At 39.4% G+C, this 17,629-nt stretch overlaps 1 protein-coding gene across 2 annotated transcripts in view; it reads right to left on the bottom strand.

Annotated features, from left to right (window-relative positions):
- Nucleotides 1-840: 840 nt before the first annotated feature.
- Nucleotides 841-17,629, bottom strand: part of PRKG1 (protein kinase cGMP-dependent 1) — a 1,248,991-nt gene continuing 1,232,202 nt past the window's right edge. For both annotated transcript variants that reach the window (XM_059397429.1, XM_059397428.1), the window contains exons 14-18: nt 16,918-17,081; nt 8,530-8,652; nt 8,384-8,446; nt 7,083-7,149; nt 841-5,302 (exon numbers count right to left, since the gene is read on the bottom strand). In XM_059397429.1, the coding sequence (XP_059253412.1) occupies nt 5,204-5,302; nt 7,083-7,149; nt 8,384-8,446; nt 8,530-8,652; nt 16,918-17,081 (516 nt within the window). In that variant the 3' untranslated portion in view covers nt 841-5,203. The remainder of the gene's footprint in view (nt 5,303-7,082; nt 7,150-8,383; nt 8,447-8,529; nt 8,653-16,917; nt 17,082-17,629) is intronic.

Below are 17,629 nucleotides of genomic sequence, written 5' to 3'. Positions count from 1 at the left end.
TCTAGGGCCTAGGGCTATTCCTGAGAATCTGAGGGGTTGATTTTCAAGCCTTGGTTTAGTTCTCTTTGCAGGAGACGTGAAATTATTGGATGTGCTGTAGTCACATAGTATTTTTTAAAGTTGTTTATGGGTTCTGTCTGGTGAAGCTAACTGGATTATTTCTAGTTTTCATTGGAAATGAGTTTTCAACTCACCATTTCTGGTGATGGGATGTCAACAAGACAAAGACAATCAGATTAAGGAAATCTTTATATGGCAGTCAATTTTAACTTGTATTCTGTTCAGGGCAGGGAGAAACAAAGAGGTAGAGGAGTGTGTTTTCCAGGGATTTGAAGAATTGAACTTGTTGCCATCATACTGTTTTCTAAATGTATATTCTTTATGAATAGAAAACATAACAGAGGGATCAGGTAAATAAACCTTAGACAAGGATTCATGATGGTGCTTTCCACATAAAATAATTCCCTCATAGTCCACAGCCTTATACAAGAATTATCTTTTTGATTGTTTGCTTGGTTCAGAATTTGACAAGGGGTGGCCCAAGCAAGGAGTGGGTGGTGGTAGGTAGCAATTGTGAGGCACAGAGCACTGCTAAGGCTGGGGTTTTCTGTTCACACTGGGTGGCCTGACATTATCCCTCCTGAATTCTTTAAACCAATTTCCTAAATTAGTTTTACATTGGATCGTAATGCATGAGGTTGTGAAGGACACTTGGGTTATAAGTAAGTTTTACATTGTTTTAGTGACATTCTCCAGTAGCACTCCAGGGTATTTCTATTCCAGTATGAGAGACATCAGCTATATTCTTGCAGTCTTGTCTGAAATGAAACATCCACCAAGTTCAAAAGTAATTATTTTTTTTATTTCAACTCTATAAAGTATACAACAGGCACTCGGCAATAACAGCTGCAGGAAAAATACAGAGCAAATCAAAGCAGATTAATTTTATGAAAAAGTTTTTAATCTACATCAAAAGAGTGCAAGTGGTCAATGACCATTTGATGACAGTTGTTGCATTCTGACTAACAAAGGACTCTTTCATGTAGAACAAATTGTAAGAGGACAATCAACCATAGCTGTAAGAATACAAAAGAACTGACCAGTTGTAAAAACATCATACAATGAAATAAATTGGATAGATGATGCTTGAAGAAATGTCCCTTTCCTCGGAAAGCCCAAACCTCTGAGTCATGGTCAAGGTCCCAGAGCTCTGTTAATTCAGGGGCAGATAAAGAGGAGGGCTAACAACACACTTCCAATGTTTATCTTGCCTGGTCTGTTGAAAACTTGCCTCATAAATGATTTGCATATACAAGAACTCAGAAAGCATCCTGTTTTGTTGAGGAGTGCACCAAGGTACATGTTCATCATTGGTTTCATAACGAGGTGTGGTTAGCAGTCACTTCCCAATTTTTTCTTTTGATTTGGATAGTTGGTAATGGAGTCTGTAAAATGAGACGTTAGAACTTGACTGCACTAAGTGGTTTTTTGTTTTTGTTTTGTTTTTAACTGAATCTGCACAGCTTAGCAAAACAGGAATACCTGTATACAGACTGATAGTATGTCATATATTAATTTGACCTGCACATACATTTATACATTTCACAGAAATGACGCTGTATCTCATTAACAGATACACAGCTCTGGTACGTGTAACAGAAATAAGAGAACAACTTCATCATTTCTGTAATTCATCAATATTATATAATAAAGGCTTATAAATTGTTAGCAGAAAGAACTGTAAAACGCAGCAAGCTAAGAAAGGACAACATTTTGAGGTGTATTTGTCTTTGTCATGCAGCATAACACCAAATTTGTTTTTTAATAGGATGCCATGAATTTAAGGCACTTGCAACAATGCCAGATAGCCAGGTCATGTTCTAAACTATGGAACAGATGAAACCGTACAGTTGACATAATTTTCAATAATACTGACAATTATGACATTAATTCAAGTCTACTTGGACCTAAAAACATTATTCAATACAAAGGAAATGAAATAATAATGCTGTGAAACACTAAAAAAAGTTATATGTACCACAAAATATCACACAAAAATATCTATTTACATAAATATTTGTCTGTGGTCCTATTGTGAAAGAAAACATCATTATGGATAATGCACAGATCACCTCTACCGTATGAAATAAGTTCTAATATCCTCATTTTCAGTATGGTAGCTGACTTCTTTAAAAATTCAGTTTACCCTCAGTTCCATCATGTAGAAATGAAATGAGAAAAATTCAGTAGCTGAATTTATATATTACACATGTGTGATTCACATGCATATCCCATAATTTTAAGTAAAAAAAAATGTGACTCGTAAAGAATGGAATCAAAAGAAATTTGTTTTCAATGCCACGTGGATCTGATTTATATGTGAGTAACAAAGAAGACACTAACATAAAGGTCATTTATAGCAAATTTCCAGAAATCATTTTCTCTAACGTGTTCAGTTTAACTCCGATATCATGATGTTCCTTTCCTTGGCAGTTTTCAGTTTTCCTGTGTATCAAGAGGCACAGAAAGCCCTTATTTCCCATACTCAAAGTATTAACAAGAAAGTCAGTTAGCAAATCAAACAAGTTGGCACTATTCTAACTTATCCAGATGTTGTTTAGTGTAAGAAAAGAGAGGGGCGTGAACAGTTCAGAAATAAAGTGAGATGCACTTTCCAAAGCTGACCATGAATTTTAGCCCTAGTGTCTTCATTAAGACAAGATTTAAATCCTTAAATTTCAATGCTGAAGATTAGAGGACTGTATTCACTTAGCAGTTTGTGGAAGATGTAGTTCACCTTTTTTGGTTAGTGATTGCTGTAGACCTCCTAATGCAATGCCACCGGGGCGATGTAACGGAGCTGTGCTAACAGGTGGGAAAACTGACAGTTCCATTGAGCTGGATGCTACGTCTTCATTCCTCAGAGAACGTGTACACAGTGTTGTCTTAGACGTGAACCACAGCAAGCGCTAGGCTCTGGTGCTGCTGGGGCATTTGAAAAATTGCAGGAGCAGATTCTCTTAGTGACCACATAGTATTCTAGCAAAACTTTAGTGTGCCTAAACCTTTTTTAACAAAAATCACTGAACAGTGACCGTGATGTTGGAATTATATACTTTTAAAAGCCCAGATAAAAGCAGGATAAAATTTCTGAAATAGCATTCATAGCTGGATTTTAGGTTGGTAGGTTTACTTTTATATTCTGAAGTCTGTTGAAGGACGTGGGTATCTTGGGGAATAAATTGATCTTAAGCAATTATTTGTAAGGAAGGGAAAACACTAACACAAGAATTTAACAGTAACATCTTGGGATCAAACTTTTAATGTAACTCTATTCTGATAGTATGTAGTATGCTCTTAGTATTTTTACTCCCCAAATGTTAGATTATGTCTGGATACCATATTCTAAAGTAGTCTTGGTATGAAAAATTCAAACAGAAATCGTAATATATGCCTTCCTGGGTATGGTATGATGACCTGTGTGGACATATTTTTTTTCAGAAATGCTTATGTTTCATTAACTTATAAAAACACCTTATACTTAAGATATACTTAATACACCAAATTCACACACTGTTCCAAATCAGCGCTCATAAGAGTATACATTCGTTTCCTCAGGTAGAACGCTACTTGTCCAAGAAAAGCTTCCAGAATGGTCCACTACCTAGGATAGCTAATTGTAGTCAACTTGCCTGCCAACAATGGACTTAGTTTCAACTGCTGGTTCTTTACCCCTCATGAAAAAAGCAGGTAAGTTTTGTATGTTCAAATGCATTTCAGGATTGCAATAATTTCTGCCCTACTTAGCTAACGCTCTGTTTGAGAAAGCAGGGTCCTGTTTTCTTCTCAACTCCATTCCCACTCTCACACGTGCATGAACTTACACTGACTGATTCACCAAAAAGTCATCAACACCTGGCTAGGTCCAGTCCCATTCCCTGACCTGGCAGAAGCAAGCTTTCCCATTTGGTGAATCTCAGTGATTTTTGTGCTTTCCTCCTCTTCCTCTTTTTGGTTCAGGACTAAGACAAGAAGCCAGTTGAATGGGTTTTAATCCCCGTTCCCCCTCAAACCTAGGCCATGTTGTGTAAGTGAAATCTGATGGGAGTTTGGTTGGTAAACGTAGTGAAGAATGCTTGGGTCTCTGGCTACACAGGTGATGATTAGAATTTGTGTTGTCTTCTCAGACACGGACATTTACAGATGAAAGATATACATAGCACCTAGATAGTTTTTTATTTTTATTTTTGGATGGATCTTAGTCCCTCTCCACCCCACCCTGCCCCAAGGGTTTCTTTTTATAAAAGGGAATATTTTAAGCCTCAGTCTGAGGGCATGTTAGGTAATAAATAAAAATCAGTTGGCTGCTAGTCATTTATTTCCAGGACCATCTCGAAGCACAGTATTTTAAAAAGATATGAAATGGTTTGTGAGTTGTTTTTTCCACTCTGTCATGCCAATTAGTCAAAAAAAGAAACAAATATCATGCATGTTTTTTTTTTTTCAATCCTCTGTGAAAACGCCTATATGCCTGCTATGAGAGTCCTCAGCAGAATCTATAGCAGTTGTGCTTTTGATCATATCAATTTTTAAAATCTGTCGGAAAGGAAAGGTAACATTCAGTCTCGTCATCAGCACGGCTGGGAAATTAAATCAGGAAACTTCTAGCACTGGTTTGACATGACCTCTTGACCAACAGACGCGTGGCCCTCTTCCGTGCGGTGCAGACACCGGCTTGCGTGAATGTATCCTCCAACCTCTCCGGAAGGAAAGGAAGAGCCCTGATTTTGCACCACGGTCATCTATCGCACCCACTATCGTATTTTTCTGATCTTCCTGATAATTCTAGCAAGGTCCAGACTCTTTGACTAGATTGATGTGTTTCTGACCGTCTTTCAAAGTATAGTCAGAGCAAAGCAAGGTCATCGCAACACTAGAAGACATCTCGTTACTGGGGTGAAAGGCTTTGCTTCAGGACCACCATGTCAACTGCTATTTGGAGGATCCAACAGAAAACATGTAAAGAGCACTACTGTCATCTAAGCAATAAGTCCTAATGCCACTGTAGTTACCGGAGCAGCATCGATCAAAGGCATCATGGTGACCCCGAGCACTAATCTTCTCTCCGTCCCTCAGGTTTGCTGGCAGCTGTGTCTCAGGAAAAGCTGACTTCAGCAAGGCAGAAGCAGGTAAGAGAAATACATTAGAAGTCTATGTCCCATCCCGAGTTGTCATCAGGGGGCGGCTCGTCATTGTCCTCAGGGAAACTGTCGAAATTGCTTGTGTCTGTGGGTGATGCCACCTGCCGGTGAGAGGAGGGACAGGGAGAGGATTTCTGCATTGGGGAGTCAAATGCCAAACGGAGTCTTACAAAGCATTCTTTCTTCATTCCCCAATCAACAGCTATTTTTTTTAAGCATCTACTAGGTACAGGTTTTGTGCTTTGCGTTGGTGGGGGGGGGGGGGGGGCAGAGTGCTGACTAAAACCAGACATGGCTCTTATCGTCATGAAGTTTCTACTCTAGCAGTTTTAATCTGTAAGATTAAAACAATTTACAGCAGAATCAACAGCTAGAAAGTTTGGTTACTGCTACGAAGAAAAATGAGTATAAGAGGGATGATGGAAAGCCGCTTTGAGAAAATTTTATTTTAAAACTAAGTATTGGGTTCGATTTTTGCCCATGCAAAGGTCCTGAGGTGAGAGACAGGGCTTTGTGCTGTGACATAATCAAAGAAGGCCAGCGTGGCTGCCGTATAGGAGAGGAGAGTACTTGAGTACGAAGAGGAGAAATCAGGTCATGCAGAGCCCTGTAGGCTATCTTAAGGCTTTTGTGTAATTCAAGGGTACTAAAAAGCCATTCCTAAACTCGAGCAGATTAGGGTAAAGGCCCTTCTGGAGAACATCAGTAAGAGCAATCCACGCTTTAGTTTCCCTCATATTCTAGGATATTTACAACCACATATATATTAATAGTGAATGAAATATATATGGGTATAATCCATAAATATATACTGTTCAGTAAGGCTTGCTATTTACCCTCCAAGTTTCTTATTCTATTTTTGTTCTAAAAAAAAACAAAAACAAAAAAACCCCCAAAACTTCAGGTATGCCATTAGTAACTGTCATGGGAAGTATGGTAATGGAATTTGTTTTGCTTGTGTGACCACAGAAATAAAACTTAAAAGTAGGGAAAACATTTCTGTATAAAGAGCAGTCTTGAGTTAGTCCCAGAGAAAGGGAGTCAAGACCTGAATGGCTCAGGACAGCAAAGCAACCCCCTGCCTCTTTGTAAAGATACAAGACCTTTCATCGGACAGATTTATTTTATTAAAAAATACTTGATCACCCTTAGTGGGCTGCTATTTACCAAAACACCTGACGCGCAGAAAAGACAGTTAAGGAAAGAGAATCCTTCTCTTTCGGAGCCTCATGAAAGGGTAGATGAACACAGTATTGCCTGGGAGTACTTGGAAGTGAGCTGGGAGCATAAAAGAAACATTATTGGCCAGGAATCGGTAGCTGCTGAAAACAGAGTGCACAGGAATGTTCCGAGTGGCTTTTATGGGCTAGGCTCTTGGGGACAGAGCAAGATAGGGCATAAACTGGGATCGTAAAGACAGAATAACTGCCCATTGCCCTAATTCACCCACATGGACTCTTGTATACACTAAACTGGTCATAATTCATGAGTAGTCCTAATGCGTGAGTAGTCCTAATGTATTCTTGGGCAATAATGTATGAAGTTCAGATATTCTGGAAAAAGAAAACAAAACAGGAAACTGGTTGCTGGAACCTGTTATGTTCTTCTGTCTCCATCAGTGCATACTGAACACTTACTGTACTGCAAGCCCATTTTTAGTCACAAAGAAATTAGAATGAATAGTTTAGAAAGATAATGGTAAAGTATATATAAAACGACTATCCCCTAACTGACCTGCGTTTAGGCTTGGGTTTTATATACGACTATTCTAAGATGGTACTTCTCCTGTAGTTTATTTAATCTGAACATACGATAAAACTTTAACACTGACATAAACACCGTACATGTGTCACAGAGCTGTAAGTTGGATCGTGTACTTACACTTGGTATTATGGGCGGTGTCAAGGTCCCTTTTCTTAAGCCTTCCCAGTTAAAGCCCTCAAACCATCTAGGAAAGGAAAAAAAGAAAAGGCAGCTAGTTAAAGGCATTTTTCTTCAGCTAAAACTTCACTGCAACAAACGTGATAGAAAGGAACTAGGCAAACATTTTCTACGTGACAAGAATGTGTTCTCTTTAATTGCAAATTTTTCTGCTCAGGGTTTTTAAAATATGCCTTCCATACAGTAAGTTAATTCTTGAAATACTGAACACCAATTAGAAAATAACTCCTTTTCCAGGCATTTCAGGCAGAATGTCTGTATGACCTTATTCTTATATTATCATTATAACTTAACAAATGTCATGATCTGTTTGGCCCTGAGCTTTATAGGACATTTGATTTTTAAGGCTGTAGAACCAGGGCATGAAAAGTCAGGATAGAAAATTATCCTTTTAGCTTTGTACGGATTCTGTGGGTGGCCTCAGTTAATTAACCTTTCCACGTCACTGTATGAGGTCTAACTCTGACTTGGCACTTTTTTTGCATGTTCGTAGAAAATTAAATATGCAATACTAGGGTCATAACAATTCCTAATGAAATGGCAACACATTTAATTACAATAGACTGAAGGTGTTTTGTGTAGTTTTTCCTGTGAAAATGCGGACCAGACAATGCTAAGGTTTTTGGTTCTGTTCTGTCTTTAAAGTAGCAAATGCTTACACTAAATTCTTAGCAGGCGTTTTAGATATTTTGATACGTAAGTTCATCTGGTATGTGAATTTCTTGTGAAAAAAACAATTTGGTCTTAGTTTAGCAATCAAATATCCAATTAACTAGGTAAGGTTTAATATTTAAGATGTTGCTCTGGTTTAAAAAAAAAACACTGTTTTTGTTTTTTGTTTTCTTTATCATCTACTTAGGAAGTGGTGGGAAAAATATATTCCAGTTTTAGTCTGGAAAATGAGGTATAATATGGTAGAGGACTTTTGTTTTTGATATCCTGGTAGAGAGGAGAATCCCAGAATTAAAAGCACACATTTCCTCTTTGAGCTAGAGAGGAAAAATGCTCATTAGTGTGAGTTGGGAGAAACTGAATTCAGTGAACCGGTCACTTAGTATGGCTTGGGGTCGTGTGTGTCCCTGAGATATAGCAGAAGGGCCTTAGGTCAGAAGGCTAACTGGACTGACGTCCCCTTGGGTGTTCCCATAGGCTAAGTGCACCCATCACCCAGCCTGGGGGGAGCGGGTACCTGTCTTGCTTTCTGGACCTTCCACAGAAAGGGACGAGGAAAGAATACTTACTTGTGCTTCTGAATGTCTTTCACGCCATTTTTCAAATTCCCTAATCTTTCTGATGGGTTATCCCTGGAAAGAAAATAAGAACTGTAAGGAATCTAATCACTTCCAAATTAGGATCCTTTCAAAAGTTATGGGGCTGAAATGCTTACCTGCATAGTTTTTTAATTAAATTAGCAGCATTTTTGGCAATCTTCTTTGGAAATTCTATCATGTCAATCCCCCTCAGTATGATGTTGTATGTCTTCATAGGATCTGGGCCTGAGAAAGGTGGGCTGTGAGAGAAATGAAGAGAGAATCACTTTGGTTTTCTAAACAAGAAATCTTGAATTGTTAAAACTTCACAGAACATCTATTCTTATCTGGGGACACACCTGAGTAGTGGTAATGAAATGATGCTGGATTAACAGCAAAACAGGATGGAAACCTTTTCAAGGAAATCACTTAGCAAAACCATCCTGGGTCAAGTTTGTCTGTTGTCTTTTTAGTGCAGGTGCGGGACCCCTCTGGCTGTCCTTGGCCATTCAAGATGCTTCTTCCACTTTCTAGCTCTTTCCCTGCCCTTGATTACGCCTGAGATGAAGTCCAGAATCACTAGAATGCCCCAAGGACATCAGTGATAGGACACCATCTCCTGCCAATACTACCCTCACTCACTAGGATCAGCGCACTCTTACTGGTCACGGAACTGATCCCATGACCTCTATCAACCAACATAAAGTTTAAATTCAAGGATTAGATTCAGCTGTTGCATTTTTTAAAAAGATTTTATTTTTTAATGTAATCTCTGCACCCAACGTGGGGCTTGAACTCATGACCCTGAGGTCAAGCATCGTATTGCTCCACTGACCAAGCCAGCCAGGCACCCCTTGAATTTAAACTTGTGGCCTGCCATGCTCTCTGACACACCCTTTATGCCACTTTCTATGCTTTGTGTCTGTCTTCTTTCCAGACTCAGTCTTGTTCTCAGTCTTGCAGTGTTCCCAGAGTGTAGGAGAATGCCCAGCGCAGAGCATGTGATCGGTGATCTGCTGACTGAGTCCTTCTGCAGGAGAATGCTCCTCCTACCCTCTCCTCCCGGTCATCAGTCCTCAGTGGATAACCTGACACAAGGCATCCTTATTAGGAGGCCCCACGAGCCAGACCAATCCAAGGAGGGTAGCTTTGGGCCAGGCTCAGGGAACACAGAGATGAAAAAGACCCCTCCTTCCATCAAAGTGATGCACCCGGACAAATAATGGCTTTGGAAATTGTTCTCCTAATACCGGATTCATGTCTCTCTCGATGATTATTTTTGCCCATCACTTTCACCAAGAGCAGTTCGAATTATTTCCTTTGAAGGAGCGGGCTCCAAACAAGGAAGGACCCCAGCACAAGTGTTCCTGGTGATGTTAGCAAGAGAGCGGCCGTGGCATCTGCGGAGCGCGGCCTCTGCTCTACACCCCTCTGCTCAGCGCCTCATACCTTCACAGAAGCCCCACAAGGGACCCGAGGCTTAAAGTCCTAGGTCTCGACACTGTCCTTTCCACTACCACTTTCTCTTTAGCAAGCCTTTCTTCCCACAACCCTCTTACCTGTTCGAACTTCTGAGCTTCCCAGATGTGAATTACTGGAATGCCCTTCCACCCAGCTAGCCTGTCCCTTTCCTAGTTTGCCCTACACATGACGACTGGCTGCTTATTCCTAAACACTACCACACCCGTTCCTACTCCTTTTCAGAAAATACTCAATGACTGCCTCTGGATGAATTGCAGACATTCATGTGCAGCCGGCGGTGAGCCTCAGGAGATGACTCTTACTGATCTCCTATTATTATCAATTTCCTATTGAAGTGTAGCTGACACACAGCGTTAATTAGTTTCAGGTGTAGAACACAGCGATCCCACCAACCCATGCACTACACTGTGCTCGCTGCAAGTGTTGCTGCCCTCTGCCTCCACATAGCGCTGTACCACGGACTATATCCCCTGTGCTGTGCCTGCCATCCCGACTTCCTCATTCCATGGCCTGTACCTCCCACACCCCTTCCCTGCTTCTGCCTATCCCCACCCCCCACCCTTCTGGCAACCATCAGTTTGTTCTCTGTATTTATGGGTCTGTTTCTGCTCTTTTACTTTCTTTTTTGGTTCCACAGAGAAGTGAAATCAGATGGTATTTGTCTTTGCCTGCCTGCCCTATTTCACATAGCATGATATCCACTAGGTCCATCCATATTGTTGCAAATGGCAAGATCGTATTCTTTTTTATGGCTGAGTAATAGTCCTGCGTGTATGTATCTGTATCTATCGCATCTTCTTTATCCCTTTATCTATTGACGGACACTTAGGCTACCTTCCTTACTTGGCTAATGTAAATAATGCTGCAGTACACGTAGGGGAGCATATATTCTTCTGAATTAGTGTTTTCTTTTTCTTTGGGGAATACCCAGTATGGAATTGAATTGCTTGGTAGTCCTAGTTTTAATTTTTTGAGGAACGTCCATCCTGTTTCCCATAGTGGCTGCACCAGTTTGCATTCCCATCAAACAGTGTATGAGGGTTCCTTGTGCCCTCCACCCTCCCCATCATTTACTATTTAACCATTCGAACAAGTGGGAGGTGACATCTCATGGTGGTTTGGGTTTGTATTTGAGCATCTTTTCATGTGTCTGTTGGCCATATGGATGTCCTCTTTGGAAGAATCACGATTTAGGTCGTCTGCTCATTTTTAAATTGAATTATTTCTTTAGTATTGAGTTGTAGGAGTTCTTTGTATATTTTGGAATATTAACCCCTAATTGGACATATTATTGGATATATTGCAAATATATCCATTCATTAGGTTGCCTTTGTGTCTTGTTGTTTGCTGTGCAAACGCTTTTAATTTTGGTGTAGTTTATTTTTATCTTTGTTTCCCTTACATTAAAAGACATATCTAGAAAAATGTTGCTAACATGGATGTCAAAAAAATTACTGGCATGTCTGGGAGGCTCAGTTGGTTGAGCATCTGCCTTTGGCTCAGGCCGTGATTGTGGGGGTGTGGGATGGAGCCCTAAATCGAGCTCCCTGCTCAGGGGGGAGCCTGGTTCTCCTCCCTCTGCCCCCACTCATTCTTTTACTCTCAAATAAATAAAATGTTTTTAAAACAAAGATTATTGGTTATGTTTTTTCTTCTAGGAGTCTTATGGCTTCAGGTCTCACATTTAGGTCTTTTATCCATCTTGGGATTATTTTTGTGCGTGGTGTAAGGAAGTGGTCTAATTTCATTCTTTTCCATACAGCTGTCCAGTGTTCCAAAGAGATGATTTTCACCCTATTGTATATTCTTGTATATTGTATATTCTTGGAGATAAATTATTCATAAAAGAAAATGTTTATTTCTGGACTCTCTATTCTGTTGCAAAGATCTTGGTATCTGTTTTTGTACCTGTATCATATGGTTTTGATTATTATTGTTTTGTAGTATATCTTGAAATCTGGGATTGTGATGCCTCCAGCTCTGTTCTTTCTTAAGATCACTTTGGCTATTCAAGGTCTTTTGTGGTTCCATACAGAGTTTAGTATTATTTGTTCTAGTTCTGTGAAACATGCTATTGGCATCTTGATAGGAATTTCACAGAATCCGTAGAGTGCTTTGGATAATATAGACATTTTAACAATATTAATTCTTAATGTCCATGAACATAGAATATCTATTTATTCCAATTTCTTTCATCAATACTTAATAGTTTTTAGAGAACAGGTCTATCACCTCCTTGGCTAAATTTATTTTATTTTATTCTTTTTGGTGCAATTGTAAATGGAATTGGCTGTCCTAATTTCTCTGCCACTTTGTTGTTAGTGTCTAGAAACACCAGATTTCTGTATATTAATTTTGTATTCTGTAACTTTACTGAATTCATTTATAACAGTTTTTTGATGGAGTCTTTATGGTTTTCTATGTATAGTATTATGTCATCTGCAAATAGTGACAGTTTAGCTACTTCCTTACTAGTCTGGATACATTTTCTTTTCTTTGATTGCTTCAGCCATGACTTCCATTACTATGTTGAATAAGAGTGGTGAAAATATATTGCTTCTGGATCTTAGAGAAAAATCTTGGTTTTTAGCTATCCTATTGGGACATTATTATGTTAAAGCGTGTTCTTATCTAAACCCACTTTGACAGTATTATTGTAAACAGATGTTGAATTCTGTCAAAAGCTGTTCATGTATCCACTGAGATAATCATATGGGTTTTGCCCTTTTTCTTGTTCATCTGTTTTATAATGATGATTAATTTGAGACTATGGAAACACTCTTGCAACCCTGGAATAAATTCTACCTAATTGTGGTCAATGATCCTTTTAATGGATTGTTGAATGTGGTTTGCTAATATTTTGTCAAGAATTTTTGCATCCATATTCTTCAGGGATATTGACCTGTAGTTTTCTTTTTTTGGTAGTGGCTTTGGTTTTGGTGTCAGTACAGTGCTGGTCTCATAGAATGCACTTGGAAGCTTTCCTTCTATTTTTTTCGTAATTGTTTGGGGGAGATTTGCTTTAACATTCTTTAATGTTGGGTAGACTTCCCTGTGAAGACTTCTATTCCCTGCCTTTTGTTTGTTGGGGTTTTTTGTTTACTGATTCAATTTTGTTACTTGTTTTTGTTTTTTCAGATTTCTATTTCTTCCTTATTTTGTTTTGGAAGATTGTATATTTCTAGAAATTTATCCATTTCCTTATATGTCAACAAAGTGGACAATCTAAATTTTTATAGCATTCATACTTTATAACATTTGTATTCTGTTGGTGTCATTTTTTTACTTCCCTTTCCTTTCTGATTTTAATTATTTGGATTTTGGATCCTCTTTTTTCCTACATGAGTCTTGCTAGAGGTTTATTTTTTCAAAAAACCAATTCTGACTTTCATTGATCTTCTGTATTATTATTTCTTCAGTCTTTTTTTCCTGATTTTTATTATTTCCTTCCTTCTAACTTTGGCCTTTGCTTGTTCTTTTTCTAGTTTCTTTAGGTGTAAGGTTAGATTGAGAATTTTCTTGTTTCTTGAGGTAATCCTGTGCCCTATAAATTTCCTTCTTAGAACTGCTTTTGTTGCCTCCCAAAGATTTTGGGATTGTTGCATTTTCATTTGTCTCCATATATTTTGTTTGTTTGTTTCCATGTATTTTTAACAATTTCCTTTTGATTTCTTCATTAACAAAGTGGTTGTTTAGTAGTATGTTGTTCAGCATATTTTTGGTATTTCTCTGTTCCTCTGCAAGTTTTTGGTTTTTTTTCCAGTTTCTTCTTGTAATTGTAGTTTCATACCATTGTAGTTAAAAAACATGCTTTGTGGCCTCAGTTGTCTCATGTGCACAGGGAAAGAGTATATTCGGCTGCTTTGGGCTGGAATGGTCTGTATATACGTTATGTCCTTCTAATCCCACATCTTCAAAGACACGGTCTCCTTATTGATTTCTCTGCCTGGATTATCTGTCCATTGATGTAAGTGGGGTGTAAATATCCCCTATTGTTATTTTATGACTGTCCATTTCTCCCTTTATGTCTGTTTATACTTGCTGGATAGATGTAGGTGCTCTCATGTTGGGTGGATCAATATTTACAACCGTTAGGTCCTCTTGTTGGATCGATCCCTTTATTACTGTGTAAGACTTGTCTTTGTTACAGTTTTTTTCAGTCTATTGTATCTGACAGAAGTCCTCCTGCTGCAACATTTATTTATTCGCTTTGCCTTCCTTTGGCATGGAGTATCTTTTTCCTTTTTTTCACTGTCAGTGTGACTTGAAGTCTGAAGTTTGCCTCTTGAGAGCAGCAGAGGTCTTTTCTTTCTTAGCCATCCCATCACTCTGCGTCTTGGATTGGAGCATGTAGACCATTTACATTTAAAGTCACTATTCGCAGATGTGTACTTACTGCCGTTTTTGTTAGGTGCTTTCTGGTTGTTTCTGGAGTCCTCAGTTTCTTTTTCTCTTCTCTTTCCTTGATGAGTTTCTCTAGTGTTATGTTTGGTCTTTGGTCTATCTTTTATAGTTTTTTAGGTTTGTGGTTAACATATCCTACCTATAGACTATGTTAAGTTGATGGTGACTTACGTTCAAAGCATTCTAAGAGAACTTGATTTTTACTCCCTTCCTGCCACTTTGTCTATATGTTGTCATATTTAACATTTTTTGGATATAGTTGATTTTACTTACTTTTGCCTTCATACTTGCCTTATAAGTCATTGCTCTATTACCTTTACTGTATGTTTGCTTTTATTATAATTTTCTTCTAATTATGGTCTTCTCTCTTCAACTGAAATAATTCCCTTTAACTTCTTTTTTTCTTTTTTTTTAAAGTAAGGCCTGTTTAATGGTGATGAACTCCTTCATTTTGATGGCCTGGGAAACTTTCTCTCTCCTTCAAATCTGAGTGATAAATTTGATGGTAGTGTATTCTTGGTTGTAGGTATTTTTCCTTTTGGCACTTTGTACCATGCCACTCCCAGATGATTGCAAAATTTCTCCTGAAAAATAAGCTGATAGCCATACATAACTCGGAGATTCTTTCTGGCTCTTGAAAAAAAATTTTTTCTCTTTAATCTTTGACAGTTCAAATATTATGAGTCATGGGTTTATCTTGTTTGGAACTTTTGGGGTTTCCTAAATCTGGATGTCTATTTCCTTTTCTAGGTTAGGGAAGTTTTGAGTTATTATTTCTTCAAATATGTTGTCTGCCCTTTTTTTGGTCCCCTCGCTCTTCCCCTTCTGGGACCTAGATAATAGGAAGACTGATATTTTCTAAGATCTCTCTCCCTCTTTTTTTTTTTTTTGTTTGTTTGTTTGTTTCGTTTCTGTTTCCATTACTCTGTCTTCTAGGTCTCTGATCCATTCTCCTGTCTCTTCTAATTTCCTATTGATACCTTCAGTATATTCTTCATTTCCATTACTGTGTTCCTCAACTCTGACTCATTCTTTTTTCTTGTATGTTAAAGTTCTTACAAAGTTCATCCATGCTTATCTCCATTTCATTTACTTTTTTTTTTTTTTTTTTGAGTTTTGTGTTGTTCTTTCATTTTCAGTGTATTCCTCTCTTTCCTCCTTTTGCTTGACTTGCTTTGCTTCTAGAATTAGGGAGAACAGCTACTTCTCCACTTGAAGGAATGATCTGGTGTATGGTCACCCCTGTGTAGACTGTGTGGCCTGGTAAGTTTGGCTGGCTGTACAGAGCTGTAGCTATCCTGGACTTGGGGGCATGGAACATTTTGTTTGGGGCCATCCTGGTAGGATGGTCAGAGCAATGTGGGCAGGGGCAGTCCCAGGGTTCTCCAAAGAGAAGATGCCTGGCCAGGACAGCTGGAGCCATGGTGGGCATGGATAGGGGTTATCCTGGCAAGGTAGGGCATGGCTGGAGTGTTCTGGGGTGCTCTGCACCTGTTGTACTTCGGTGAGATGGCTGGAGCCATTGTGTTCTGATGTGTGCCATGCTGGGGCCACACTGATGGGACCAGCTCCAGTGCCAGGGTTCTGCTCCTCTCTGCACTGTCAAGGTGGTGGAAAAACATAAATAGGGGTGCCTGCCAGCCCCTTCGACCTGTAGGAAGTTCCAGCAGCTCTCCTGCCCTTGGGCAGGATTTTAGGGCTGGTCCCTTTATTTGAAGTTGCCCTTTTAAGCCATGACTTTTTTCTTCTGTGCCCAGTGCAGAGGCATCTGTTCCCTGTCCCCCTTTAACTAGGCCTCCTCACTGCAGTTCACCCTATCACCTCTATCTCCTGTCATTCTCTAAGTGGCCCCTCTCTATCTTTTGATGTGCAAAAGCCATTCAGTCAGCCCTCGGTTTCCCATTATTATTTTTTACATGAAGCTACTGCCCTCTAGTGGAGGCATGTCTCTGTCTGGACTGTCCTCTCCTTGCTCCTATGTCCAAGAACCCTTCTTCCTTCAGGACCTGGCTGTGGTCTTGCCTTACTCAGCAGCTTCCCCTGAACACACTGAGCCCTCTTTGGAACTCTGTGCTTTATAACTACCCTACTACTACTTGCTGCCTGGTCCTGGCAGGATGGTCTATTGGTTTTTCTTGTCCTTGGGGAGCTTACAATCTGTCTTACACCTGGAAGTAGCCACAGTACCCTTTTTAGTTGTGGATGACTGTAATATTATTACACAGAAGACCTGCAAAGCATTCTCATTTCATGTAGATGTAACAACGTGTCCTCTTATTTCTATGAATAGTTGACCCTAGATATTTTTATAACATCATTATCTCCTTTGCTCCATTGCTGGCTAAGGCACTAGGCTTGAAGACCTCCTGGAAAGACACAAGATTATTCCACAATGCCATATACATATAAAAATTTAGCAATGATGAGGCCAAAAGTTGGCATTGAGTTTTTTTGCCCTCATTGGACCCATTTTAGAGTTTTGTTTGATGAACTCTTGGTCACTAGCATAATTCATGGAAGCACTGGAACAAGAAAGAGTGAGATGTGCTGGAAGATGGCCTGAGCAGAGGGACAAAGGCATGTGTGTGTAGCTGTCCTCTGGTCTATTTTTACCAGTGGTTCTATGTCAATGCCCATACCTGCCAGTCAGAAGTTCATACATCAGGATTCCCAGTGACCAGTAGTCGGCGGAAATGTCATGGCCTTTGTTCAGGATGATCTCTGGGGCTACGTACTCTGGAGTCCCACAAAAAGTCCACGTTTTCTTTCCAAATCCTATTTTCTTTGCAAAGCCAAAATCAACCTTACAAAGAAAGAGAAACAGGCTATTTCAAGACCCTTACATGAAGCTGAAAGGCAGTACTGAGCTGCAGTGCGCTGATGAGACAATAAAAACTGAGGCACATTCCTGTGGTCCTGGGCTCTGGAAGGAGTCCTCTCTACTTCAAACGACATAGCCCTTCCTTAGGTTCAATAGCAAAAGCTGAAACCTGAGTCCAGGATGAAACTGATATCATCACAGATAAGGGCCAATCTTTCTTTCCAGAAATATTTTCCATCTACTCTTCTTTTCATGCCAAGGGAGGTTGGGCCATAACTCCTTTACTGAAAATGTTTAAAAGACCAGTTGGACCTCCTTGACCAATTTTCCCCGAATATGCGGGATTTCTGCGGCCTTGAGGCGGTTGGGAATGCATTTAGCATTGAGAAGCCACTGGACAGTGGAAGCTTCATCCCCGCCCTTGGTAAACACAAAGAGGGACAAAATGCAAATGCGTTCTTTGGTTTTTTTTTTCTAGCAACCTTTTCATGGAGGAGCATCCAATGCAGAAAATCTATTTTTTTCTCAAA

Source organism: Mustela nigripes, chromosome 4, assembly GCF_022355385.1.
Source record: "Mustela nigripes isolate SB6536 chromosome 4, MUSNIG.SB6536, whole genome shotgun sequence".
Taxonomy (NCBI): domain Eukaryota; kingdom Metazoa; phylum Chordata; class Mammalia; order Carnivora; family Mustelidae; genus Mustela; species Mustela nigripes.
This window is presented reverse-complemented; position numbering and strand designations above follow the sequence as displayed.